At 53.9% G+C, this 12,647-nt stretch overlaps 2 protein-coding genes across 2 annotated transcripts; both read right to left on the minus strand.

Moving 5' to 3' along the window:
* Positions 1-165: 165 nt before the first annotated feature.
* Positions 166-6,219, minus strand: BDP55DRAFT_547872 (hsp90-like protein; the record flags this gene model as incomplete). The annotated part of the gene is made up of 2 exons (XM_060568788.1): positions 166-384; positions 436-6,219. 2 exons carry the CDS (start codon positions 6,217-6,219, stop codon positions 166-168), a joined length of 6,003 nt encoding a protein of 2,000 aa, XP_060432347.1.
* Positions 6,220-10,515: 4,296 nt separating this feature from the next.
* On the minus strand, positions 10,516-10,970 carry BDP55DRAFT_51591 (uncharacterized protein). Its single transcript, XM_060567739.1, has one exon. It carries the CDS (start codon positions 10,782-10,784, stop codon positions 10,551-10,553), a length of 234 nt encoding a protein of 77 aa, XP_060432348.1. The 5' UTR covers positions 10,785-10,970; the 3' UTR covers positions 10,516-10,550.
* Positions 10,971-12,647: the final 1,677 nt, after the last annotated feature.

The raw sequence follows: 12,647 nt of genomic DNA on the forward strand, positions 1-12,647 counted from the left end.
CAATGCCATGCCCTGCTAGTATGAACCCCATTTTTGTGTTTGAATGTAAACCGTAAAGTAATGCGAGTGCCTGCGCAATTGCAGCAAGCGGAAGTGTATGTGGCACGACTTGGTAGTCCCGCCTCTCGTTGTTGTTTATCTTGGTTTTGCGTCTTTCTTTAGGCTTCAGAAGAACCTGGACATGGCTCTGCTGAGATCGATGAAGTCCACAGGCTTGGTGACATAGTCGCTGAACCCAGCCGCGACGCACTTCTCCTGGACATCAGACATGACGTTGGCCGAAAGCGCAATGATTGGAAGCTTCTTAAACCCTTGTTCTTTCTCCCATTGTCGAATCTCTCGGCAGGCCTGGTAGCCGTCCTTGCGTGGCATGTGCAAGTCGCACTATAAAGTTTGTCAGCGGGTGGCCCTTCTTGCGGGATGACGCGTACTTACGAGTATCAAGGAGTAGTAATTATGGGCGTGGCCGAACACCATCTCGGTGCATTCGGCGCCGTCGGCGGCCACTTCAACCTCCACGCCGACCTTCTTCAAGTACTTTTGCAGAACCTTCTGGTTTACGGGATTGTCCTCAACCAGTAGCACCTTATACCCTTTGTTGCCCATACGTTTTCCAATCTCCTGGTAACTCGCCTTCTGGGTTTCAACCATACGTTGCGCGGTTGAGCGATTCCGATCAACACTTAAGTCGCGAACCTTGTCAGGATCGAAGATGACGGCAAACCTCGACGGCTTGACAGGTTTGTAGATGAAAGTGACGACATTTTCGGACACAAGTTTCTCATACTTTGTATCTGTCGCAAGTCTCATTACAGCTTGCCGTTGAACTGAGTCTGATAGAATGAGGATTGTCGTGTTGCTGATCGTTGTCGACTTGGTGATCTGCTCCATCAGGCCGATGATCTCCTCTGGGGACGGCAAGTTGAGGACAATGTGGGTGAAATTGACAGACCCCTCTCCCCCAAGCAACTTCTGTGCCTTTTCGGTAGAGTCCAATGCCGTTATTTGGTGAGGCACATCCTTCGGCAACGTCATCTCGATATGTTGTGCGGTGGCCTCGCGGCTATGGGTCTGAGGGCAGATGATGAGGATGGAGTACATGGGTGGCTTCAAGTCTTCTGGGTGCGTCGGCTTGGAGGCCTCCGGTGTGGGTGTCTTGCCCGGCGAAGACTCGGTTGAAGGCAACTCTAACTTCATCTGGGACAGATCTTGACCGCTTGCTCTTGCAGCTTCGCTGAAGTGAACAAGTCCAACGTTGATCGAAGACACGGACGTAACAGACGTACGTTCTGTAGCCCGAGAAACGGTCGACTTGACTGAAGGGGCTGAACTTCCGCTAGAAACAACAGCAGGCGATGTGAACTCGGTGTCGGTCTTGGGGCTGTCTGTTGATGCGACCGTAGGTGAAGGCAAGTTCTTTGGAGGGAGCATGACAGCCACATCTTGGGTGAGTCTGGAGGTGGGTTGCAAACTCTCAGGGCTCAGGGGTACATCTGGGTGATCCTCCTTTGTCGGCAAAGCAAATTTGGCTGTGAAGGTGAAAGTAGACCCTTTGCCAGGGACAGCGCTTCCTTCCATCTTGCCACCGTGCAGTTCCACCAACTGTCTCGAAATGACCAGTCCAAGACCACTTCCTCCATGCTGTCTGGTGCTGCTTCCATCAATTTGACTGAACGGCTTGAAGATAAGGTCTGCCTCCTCCTTTGAGAATCCACGACCTGTATCGATGATGGCAAATTCGAGCACAATCTCATGTTGGTCATGTACTGAGTCTTTGTTGGTGTGAACCCTGCACCGGCTGAACACCTCGCCCTCGGCAGTGAACTTGATGGCATTGCCAATGACGTTGAGAAGGACTTGGCGAATGCGGACCTTGTCGCCCTTGACCCAGGCTGGAACATCCTCCTCCACAATGTAGTTCAGCTCCAGTCTCTTAGCAATAGCCATGGTGGACACCAACTCATTGACATCTTCAATGAGAGAGCGTGTATGGAACCATTCGTATTTGAGCTTCATCATTCCGGCATCGACCTTTGACAAATCCAGAATGTCGTTGATGATCATTAACAGACTGTTGGCACTGGTCTGAATGGTATTGGTATAGTCTCGCTGCTCTTCGTTAAGGATGGTGTCTTGTAGGAAGCTGACCATTCCCGAAATACCGATGAGTGGTGTCCGAATCTCGTGCGACATGTTGCTCAGGAATCTACTCTTAGACTCCATAGCCTCCTTGAGTTTGGCTTCGAGTAATTTGTGGTCGTTGATGTCCGTGGCGGAGCCAAAATAGGAGCTGGCTCCGTTTCCAAAGTCAATGTTGTCAATCTCGACGCAACGAATCAAGTGCCACCTGTACTCTCCATTCTTGGATCGTAATCGCACCTCCGTCGTATATGACAGTCTGCCGTTGCTGTCGGTTGTCACTTTGATGATACCCTGCCTGGCCAAAGCCGTCAGATCGGCGGTGGGCATTTCGTAGACGGAGCTACTGCTCGAGCTGTTATTCCGTGATAACGCTTGGTGGATGCCTCGAAGGTTGGTTTCTAGCTGACTTTGCGATTTGCCAGATACGAGGCTGGGCAATGTCGCCTCAGATGACATTGGTTCTTGATGGCCTGAACGGTCAAACTTGAAGGGCATCGGCGTTGGTGGTCTGTCTGTGGGTATATGGCATTTAGCCAGGTCCTCAGGATGCACAAAGACCATAAAACCAAGCCCGAGGCAGTCTTCGAAACTCTGTCCGGTGTACGACAGCCACTGCTCGTTGGCAAACGTGATACCTTCGTCTTCGGTCGCAGTGAAAATGATTTGAGGGATGAGGTTGGCCAGAAGTCTATGCTTCGCCTCCGAGGCCTCAATCTCCTCTTGCCGTGCAGCCTTCAGTTCCGCAATATGTTGATCATGGATGTCCATGTAAGAGCCGAGGAATTGCATCATGACCCCTCGTTTATCGCGGGAAGCAACAGCACGGGCATAGAACCATCGGTAGGCCCCGTCGAAGCGTCTGATACGAACAGTCCTCGAAAATTGTTCGCCAGTGCGTAGGGAATGGCTCCATGCCTTGAGATACTCATCCCTGTCGTCCGGGTGAATGCTACCCCAAGGGTCGGCAGCTAAATCAGAGACTGTCTGTCCGCGGTACGTCAGGTAGCGACTATTCACCCAGACTATCTCGCCCGACTGCGGCAGCGAGACAAAAACGTGAGCAGGCAAAGAGTCTAAGATGAGGCCCTTGAGACGGTCTGACGGCGGTGGCATGTCTACTGGGCCAACATTGATCGAGCCTGTTCGAGTCGGAGCAGTATGGGGTACCGGCCTACTAACCACGCTTGAGCTAGGGGGTAGCGACTGGAAGCTCGTCGCAAAGTCGGCACCGTAGGAATGCAGGAGGGTATGGTGGCCTCCATCCGAGCTTTTCCGGTCAGTTGAGTTGAGTCGAGGTTCGAGCACAGCGATTTCGTCAAGATAATTCTTGAGTTCATGGGAGAGCACTCTCTTGGAACCTCCCGGCGTCGAAACGCGGCTCTCGACGTTAAGCTCGACCAGATCTTCGCTGTCCCCAGGCGTCTGGGCAGGCTCCTTGTTAAGAAGCTTGTATGACGCAGATAGCCGGGCTTGGCGCTTGTCCATTGACGAACTTTCCCCTGAACTCCTCCTCGTCCTCTGAGAAGTCGCAGAAGCCATCTCGGCCCTCGAGCTGCTCGGCTTCAGCTTGCTGCCAAAGTAGCTGTCTTCCCCAAGTTGTGCAGGGCTAGTTGCAAATCCAGTCTTGTCAATGGCGTGATGCATGGAACCAGGTGTGCCAAGTGGGGAGCCAGCAGCACTCTTGGAAACACCCGAGTAATCGCTGGGGCTGGTGATGCTGCCTGCTAGCGAGCGTTGGGCTGCCATGTCGTCCGAGGGCATGAAGCTTAGATTGCCAATGCTGCTGGGGTCTGCCAGGGGACGGCCATCGGCAGCAAGCGCGCCAAACCCAGCAGTGTTAGGCCTTCGCCGGTTCAGACCAGCAAGCTCCGTCTCCAAGTTTGTGTAATGACGACATAGAGAAAAGGAGGTTGCCAGATGCGGGGCAAGATACTCTAATGAATGGCGAAGGTTTGAGGGATATGGGATGACGGGACTGAGTATTGAGAGAATGGCGATAGGCGCAGGCTTATCTTTCCGCTGCCACGAGAATGAGGCGGCGTCGTCCTCATCCTCACCGCCAGAAGGATCCTGGGCTTCACTACGGTTGCGAGAGTGAGACTTTTGTTCCAGGACAGTGGTATCAAGCTTGAAAGGATGAACAGGCTTTGAGAGCAACAGATGCGTCAGCGGGATGTGAAGGACTGTCCATGCATTGTCCACGCCAATAGCTTCAGGAGGTCGCATTCCTGTGTAATCTGCAGGTGCAGACTCGGGGTTAAAAGAGTCCTCGTCGACCATGGCATCAGTGAAGAATGGGTTCTCGTTCGGATCTGCCCGCACAGCTGGGGATGGTGCTGGAGACTGGGACCAGGGGGATGGTGGTGCCTGCTCAAACTCCTCGTATTTTGGTGTGGGTGGGCGTGGCTCGTCCTCGGAAAGCCGTGAAATTATGCTGGATGGCTTGTCACCGCTGTGGCTACGGCTAGAGCTCCAGGAGGAACTTGAACCACTCAAGATCGTCGATAACTTTTGGGTAGACTCGATCCGACCCCTTTTCAGTTTCTTCCTTGCTGCCTCGGCCGAGGTCGTGTTGGCTGTCACCTTGGACTTAAGTGGTGTCTCCTCTGGTAAATTCTGAAGGTAGGGGTAGCTTCTTGTCAGTGCGATGACCTTGCCACGTTCAAGAACACGCATGACACCGCCGTGGTCGATCAGAGGATCGGCCTCATAATCCAGGGCTTGAAGTACGGGGAGCACTCTGCCCTCGGTGTCGGAGTTGGCGCCAATTGGTGCCTCCCAACTCGGTACGTTGGGCTCTTCGGCATCATGCTCAGCAAGGGCAGATTGATTCAATGCCGGGCCTAGTGGCTCCTGAACAATGTCCTCGGTCGCCTTACCGGGCGGGAAATAACTCTTGCTTCTGCCTAGTTGCGCAGGACGGCGTGATGGCAAGAGTCTCTCGTTGCCGTTCCCTTTCCTCTCCCTGTTATCCTCGTACGTCGTGAACGAGTGCCGAGTCTGGAGACTGGGTCGAGAGAGCAACCTGGGTCGTGCCGGGTCTTCGGGCAAGAGAGGTTCTTCTGAGACAATATCGCCAGCGCTGCTGGGTATCAAACTACTTCCCCTTGCCATGTATCCGAGGCTGAGATCGTCCTCCTGGTGCTCATTGTAGGTTGCTTTCTGGCCCCAGGGCACATTCTCGATATCGGTGGTGTCAGCCGGCACAGCGAGTGTCACTCTCTCGGCTTTGTACACATCTCTCATGATCTGAACGACAGTGTTCCACCAGGCGTCCATTCCAGGCTCGGCGTTGAGCATTAGCGACAGGTCATAGAGATTTGGACTCGGGAAATCGCCCTCCAGTTGGCCAGTAGCTCCGGCGGGGAGGAAAGTGAGGGCCGATGCGGGTGTCGATGAACCAGACATGACCCTATCCTGAGCGGCGCCAAAGCCCTCAAACGACATGCCCTGCGACATGAAGGCCGCCGCAGTTGGGGACATGTTTCCGAATGGTCGATTCATCGCGCCTGGGCCGTACCCCGGAGTATACATGCGCGGGAAGGGGTAAGAAGGGGTTCCCGCGATATTGCCGGGCGTCATGCCGCCGCGAATTGTGTTTCCGGATTCGGTAGACGTTGTCGTTAAATTGGACGATGTCGTTGAATTGGACGATGTCGTTGCCAAGCCCGCGATTCCAGCCTGTGTGCGCGGCGAGTTGCCACTTTCCTCCTGGATTGGCGAGACGCGCACCTTGTCGGGAGGTGTCGCCATCAAGCCTCTCGTCGCCATCTCGCGCTTCTCCAAATCTCGTGCCAATCGCTCTCGATATCGATTCAGTTGTATCTGGGACTCAGAAAGGGCGGGTGGCGTGTCGTCGTCGGTCCCTGCAGCAGTCTCGGTTTTACTTTTTGCTTCCTTGCCGCTCATGCCACCAGCAACGTCATCACCAGCCCTAGAAACACCCACGCTGCGCTTTAGGTTAGTATCCGGACCAGCACCGCCAGGACTCGCAGCCTTGGTGACGAAGGGTTCGATTTGCGCCCTGGAGCGGTCGGCGGATGACTTGGAAGACTGCTCCTTGGACGCATCCGACATTGCAGCTCGCGCATTTCTACTGGATCTTAGAGAATCGAGGGTCAGTCCATGGCGGGGAGTCGGGAGGTTGACAAGCGATTCTTTGGTGGGCGACTTTTTAGAATCGGGCGTCGTTCGTCTTGGAAGGCTGAGCCGACGCGCAGAGGACGAGTCTTTCTTGTCTACTGGAAGGCTCGTGCTTGGCATTCCTCATAGAATAGAACGCCCCATATACAGAAATCGTGAAACCTTGGTCGGTGGTGGTGATATCGCTCCGAGAGGGTAGCTGGCCGGGTCGTGACGAATCGTGACGGCGAAGAAACGGTTCGTGGCAAAGTCGACAGACGAGGTGGACAACGAGGGGTTCGGTCGCGGTATTTTGGAGTAGATGAGGGGGTAAAGGCACCGCTATGGAAAACTCGGTCGTCAGGATTGCGGTGAGGCGAACGGAGGTGACGATCTGGAGGTCGAAGGAAAAAGCCGTGAGTGGAAGCGCGCGGTGCGGTGGTGCAGGAAAGATTACAACGGTCTGGTGTGTGTTGGTGTAGCTCGTGGTGAAGGGTGAGGCAAGGTTGGTGTGGTATGGTACGGATGGGATGTGCGTTTGGACTGAACTGAAAGAGGCATGGACTAGAAGAGAACGGGACTGGGACCAGGCCTACCTAGCAGGTCGTTGGACTGGGAATGGGGACAGGAGCAAGTATCCGTTACGCCTATCGCAGTGTGTTGAGGGGCGTGTGCAATATTTCTTTGCGCTGGTTCTCTCTCTCTTTCTTCTCTCTCTCTCCCAGTTTCTGTCGAAATGGGTCTCCTCAAGTCTCTCCTCTCTCACACACACAAAAGTCTGCGTTGACGGCGGGCCTGACGGGAACGGTGACGGTGACGGTGACGGATGACGGAGAACAGGGGGGCGGGGTGGCGGGCAGAAGACTGAAAGGAAGCGAAGCGGAGCGAGAAACGCAGCGAAAAGGGCGTGGAAATTTGGGAAGGAGAGGCACAATAAGGTACCTACGGGAGTAGTGGCAGTAGACGACGGGAAAAGATCAAGAAAGGAAGGGGTGGACGGTCCACCGGGGGGGCTATGACGTAGCCCCGAGCCCAGCTGAGAAATAAGGTACCTGACGGGATGGGCCAAAATCCAACCGCACGGCTTGCGAAAGGCGGCGGCGGCGGCGGGAACAAATCACAGTCAGCTTCGGTCGCGGCTTGCCAGCGTCGTCGATGTCTCGGTCAAGACTGGACCAAAGTAGTTATGAGTGCACTGCAGCATGCAATTTGCTGGAAATCTAAGTTGGGTAAAATAGCTGGCTATTGGAATTGGAATCACCGGCCATTGCCTCCTATCCCGTTCATCAAATCAAGCTCTTTCCCAAGGTTCTTGGGCAGAAAATAGCTAATTACGGGCAGCCACCAAGCCAAAGGGAAAGAAGAAGAAAACACACACGTCTGCCAACGGGTGCTTCCTTGGAAGATAACTGGTCTAGTGGGCCCCATATCCCTGCACCATCGAAGTATTCGTACCGGTACTTGGCTTACTCAGGTCTGTCAAGGAACTCTGTACCTAATATTTTCCAGCATCCGTTCTGTGGGTATTGTGTAAGGTATACTAGAGTATTCATGACATTTTCCCTTTCGAACAGCATACATACAGACATTTGAACCTCATCATCTTCTCCATGCTACGAATACACACGACTCGTCAACACACTTCAGTACCTGCCCAGCTGAACTGAAATCAGGCTGCCCGTCTCGCCAAATACAAAGAGGCTTCCGCAGCTATCTTCCCTAGCACTAGCACACCAGGCCACAGCCAGTAATAACCAGTCACGACACGCACAATCAAAGTCCGTGGTGTACAAAAGCAGAGGTATCTGTACTTGAGGATGTACGTGCCCTGGCAAAATGTGGGGAGTCCTGCACCGATACGTGCCCCATTACATCACACGGGCGTGGCTGCCGCTGGCCCCCAAGCTCCACACACGCGGCATCCACTCAAACCTGCCTCTCCGTCTTCGTTAAACCCGTCTTTCCACGATTAATTGCTTCTGGAAACCATTCCGTCTCAAACTCGTCCGTTTCCGCAATGGTCGCTGGCCCTGGTTCGTCGCACAGGCGACATTCACTCATTGCATCTCAACTGTTGGTGCGAATCTGCATCTGAGCACGCAACGCAATTCTCTCCTTTCCAATATCCCTATTCCTTCCCGGGATCCACCCCCAGACTACGCCGCACCGCATCGCATTTTGACCCCCCTGGCAGAGACTCAGCGGCTCACGGCTTACGGCTCTGGGAACATTGGAGCCAGAAGGCAGTGAGGCTCCATCAAATTCTGTCCGCCGTTTCAATGGGCAGCTCCACGTCTCCCGTAACGGAACCCACCCGGCCGCTCACCAGGCCGGGTTTCCCATACCTGAGCAAGGCCTTTACCTTCGCCTCGCACACATAAGCCGCTACAAGTCAACCACTAGTCGGCCTTGTTTTGACATGTCGAACGCTCCCCGGACCATGGTGCCTCCGTTCAACCTCCAAGGCAGCGGCAAGCTCATGACTCTCTGTGCTCTCTCACCACCACCATCGTATCGTATGCGCGCACCCAAGTCGCAACGCGTTGGAGGTTGGCGGGACGTCCTAGACACGACACGGGACACGGAGCACAGCACCTCAACGCAGTATTCGGACGGAACTACCCAGGCAATCTGGCCCGATTTTAGATACCACGCGGCCATCGAAAACTTCAGACTCGTGGTACACAACGTTTAGATCGGCCATCATGCTCATGGCATCCCCCCGGAACCCCCGTGCTTACCGCAAACAAACCAACAAAGCCAGCCCTAGCAGATCCCAATGTGCCCAGCTGCGGTCAACTCTAACCTGCTTTGCCCACAAATATTTCAAAACGGCACGATGCAAGGTCGAACACAACCACAACGCTGTTGCAGCAAGTTCACGACTAAGACGGCACCCAGGCCGATCATGTTCCAACACCAGACGTGGAAAGAAAGTTGCTTTGTCAGGCACAGTATACTCCCATGCAGCAACGCGAGACTTGGAGCGAGTCACGGATATGTCACGATTACGAAGCGTCTATCAACTGAATCCGCGTATAATACGACGGACCGCGCATGTCATGCAATCATTCATTCATTCAATTGGTCTGCGCTCTGGTGATCGCCGCCGTTGTTCTGACTGATGTGGTCAGAAACAAATCGTCACACGGTTGACCGCCCGTCCGCGCCGGAGTCCAGCTCCCGTTTCCGTTCGCACAGCAGCTCAACTCACAACAAGCTAACAACACGGCAAGGTATGCTTGGCCACCTTCGGTTTGAAGGTGGTCAACTGACAGAGCTCCCGCCCCTGCTCCCCGCACTGTGGTGGGCTTGGTTGTTTAATTACAAGGCGACGCTATTTGTTTATCGCGATTTAAGGCTTCACTCAGTTGACGATTCCGATCGAGGTTGTGGGGTTTGATACACTCAACCTGTTGATGAACTCCACCACGCCAGGGCAAGATATTGGGATATGCCCTGGGAAACGGTGAGTTGGAACGACGACACGATGATGTCTGCAGCCTCGCTTTGCAGAATTTTCGCGTTCCCTCAAACGGCACCCAGCAGTCTGGTACCAACCCAATGGTTGACTCAATCTGCGCATATTGACGAGCTGGAAAGTGAAAACAGGACGTTTTTCAATTTTTTTTATTTTTTTTGCCCAGTTCCCCTTGACCCCGATCGTGGAACGGCGGCCCAGCCAAATGGAATGACTGATTAATTCACATTTGGTATCTCAGACCTCTCTAACGCGCGGTCTACGGGGCATACCAAGCCTGACAGGCCGTATCGGTGAACGCCATAGGCTTAGTTACGACGGGGACATGATCATTAGCGGGTTAGCTAGATGGCACTTGTTCCAGAAGAGAATGTGGCCATTACATTCTGGCTCTGCAGCCGGAGCGAATTGTCGCGCCGCTTATACACCAGCTATTCGCTAACCTGCCAAACAAGCTGTGATAGCTTCGGAGGTGGCTGGAGGGGGTGGAGGGACGGCGATGTTGCCGCGGCATGGCTTCCGTCCATGTTTGATTCGCAGCTAGGCCACGGATTCCGCCGGGCATGTTTCCATTCAGAGTTTTGTGTGTCTCTCCAACGATGCGCCAAATGCTTGCCCCCTTTCCCCTTTTCTCAAGCAAACAGCAACCACTCAACAACTCTATTGCTGGTTCGCGCAAGTGGAAGGTGGTCTTGGAATTTCCAACACCCGTGGCAACCTCGAAAGTGTCACTAGTCACGCGACCTACCCTACTCCTCCCCGTGGTTTTGATAGCAAAGGCAAGAGACTCTGTGACGGTTTGGGGTCACTTCCAAGTTCCAACATCCTTCTCACTTCTTACCTTACTCCGTAAGCACACTTTTTCACTACGCCAAAGGAGAGGCAACGAGGGGTGACGATTGGATTCCCTACCTCCGCCACGGATAGGTGCAGTTAACGCCTTTCTCTCCCTTCCTCTCGACCCCGAATCTAGGTTGGACCCCTTATTTGTGCCTACACAGATAACAAGACAGCATCCTACAGCAACAAGACAATTCATCGAGCTAACGGACGCTGCTCCGGAATACGAGGGAGAGCCTCAGGTACTCAGACAAGGTACTGGACTCAGGAAAGCCAATTTCAAGCACATACGGATACTGTTAGGTATCGGCAACCCACAGGAAGGTAGTATTCGTGACTTGTCTACGCCCAGAATACGGTTCGAAAAGAGGAAGCCAACTCCTGCCGCAGCTCACGACACGCGCTTCCCTACCGCAGTACACGGCCAGAGGGCAGATCCATTCTTTTCGACAACGCATGACCTTTCAGATCCCTGAAGCTTGTCCCTGCCACGCTAATGGAGGACGAGATGACGTCAATATGCATCGCTAGCCAGGTGGCTTTCTCGAAGGCGCCCTAAGGGCTAACTGCAATGGGAATCCTGGTCTTGGAGGAACGGGGAATGGACCTCCTCCAAAAGGCACAAATGTACGGATCACTGTGCCACTGTACCTACAACCTACAGGCACGACAGGCTGCCAACTTTACCGCATCGCAGCGGATTTTGGCATTTTCCCATCATCTGAGCCTCCTTTTCGCAGTACCCTACGAAGTATACCAATAGGCTTCGACACCTGGGCTGCCTGTTGCATCGGCGTACCACTGGCCAGCTACAGAGTCGATGGAGTCAACTTCAAATGCGAGCTTGGCTTCATTCCCAATCACATTGGCCCCACAAGCCATGCCCCGGCAGACCATCGTCCCAACATGACCATCACCATGGAACTGACAGCTTTTTCTGCCCAGCGCTTGAGCGCCTAGCTTGAATGCAGACCAACGAGCCCCAGACCTCCCTCTCTCGCCTGTTGCAACACTCCCTAGATCGTCTATTCACAGCTCGCAACGCCTTGTACTCACAGCGTCGTCCTGACTGCACGCGACCTTCGCCATGGCCCAGGATCCAGTCTCTAGCGCCTAACCAGAGGACGAAGAGATCGGCATGAAGATACTTGGCTCGGTAACATTGTGCCTGAACAACAAGGATGGCTGACATGCCTAGCAGAACGCAGCCTGGACAATACCGAGGACGAAGGCACTCAGATCGGACCCGTCTTCGTATATTCTAAGCGTTACCGCTTATTGGAGACAAGTTTGGAATCTGCTTTAGTCACCCCAGATCACCCTTGCGCATCAGGTAAGAGAGCAGCATCTCAGGCATCACGCTAGAAGGTGATTTAGACGGCAATATCTGTCGGTTATGACTATCATGGTAGGTATCCCGTGAGACCATCACGACATTGACAATTTGACAGTGCTCTGGAAGCTTTCCTCTTCCGTCCAAATAAACCATGCGCGTTTCCGCCGCTATTGGGTCCCGTTGCGTACGGATACATACTTACCAGCATACGACCAAGCCAATCAAGGACACGGCGCGACGACGCAGTTTCTTACCTATCCGCATTCGTTGACATGCAGCGGTCCGATATCTGCCAGCCACGTCGGCGCTCGTGCTATATCTAACTTCAAAGGTAGGTTGCGGCAGGCGGGCACGCATATTGCACGCACATTATCTGTACCCCGGTACACGTAACTCCCGTCTCCCGTCTCCCGCCTTCAGCGTGCCGCGCAGGCATCTCTCTGTCCGGCCCTTAGTCATCGTAGTCCATATGGTAGTGTGGTGTACACTAGGTATTACACAGTGAACGCCAGCCCAAAACACCTGCGACCGAAACATTCAGACGGACGTGTGCGTGGGGAGCATGCTCGTCATTCCGCTTCGAACTTGGGATGAACTGAGACGGAAAAAGCCACAAAGTGGCTTGCTTAACAGATCCGAGTTGGGGAGGGAAAAGGGGGGGAAACCCCGAGTTCAACTTTTTTGTCTTTCAACGCGTTCCTGAGACCGATGAGTTGGCGGAAGCAG

This window comes from Colletotrichum godetiae (assembly GCF_030913485.1).
Source record: "Colletotrichum godetiae strain CBS 193.32 chromosome Unknown BDP55scaffold_11, whole genome shotgun sequence".
Lineage (NCBI taxonomy): Eukaryota > Fungi > Ascomycota > Sordariomycetes > Glomerellales > Glomerellaceae > Colletotrichum > Colletotrichum godetiae.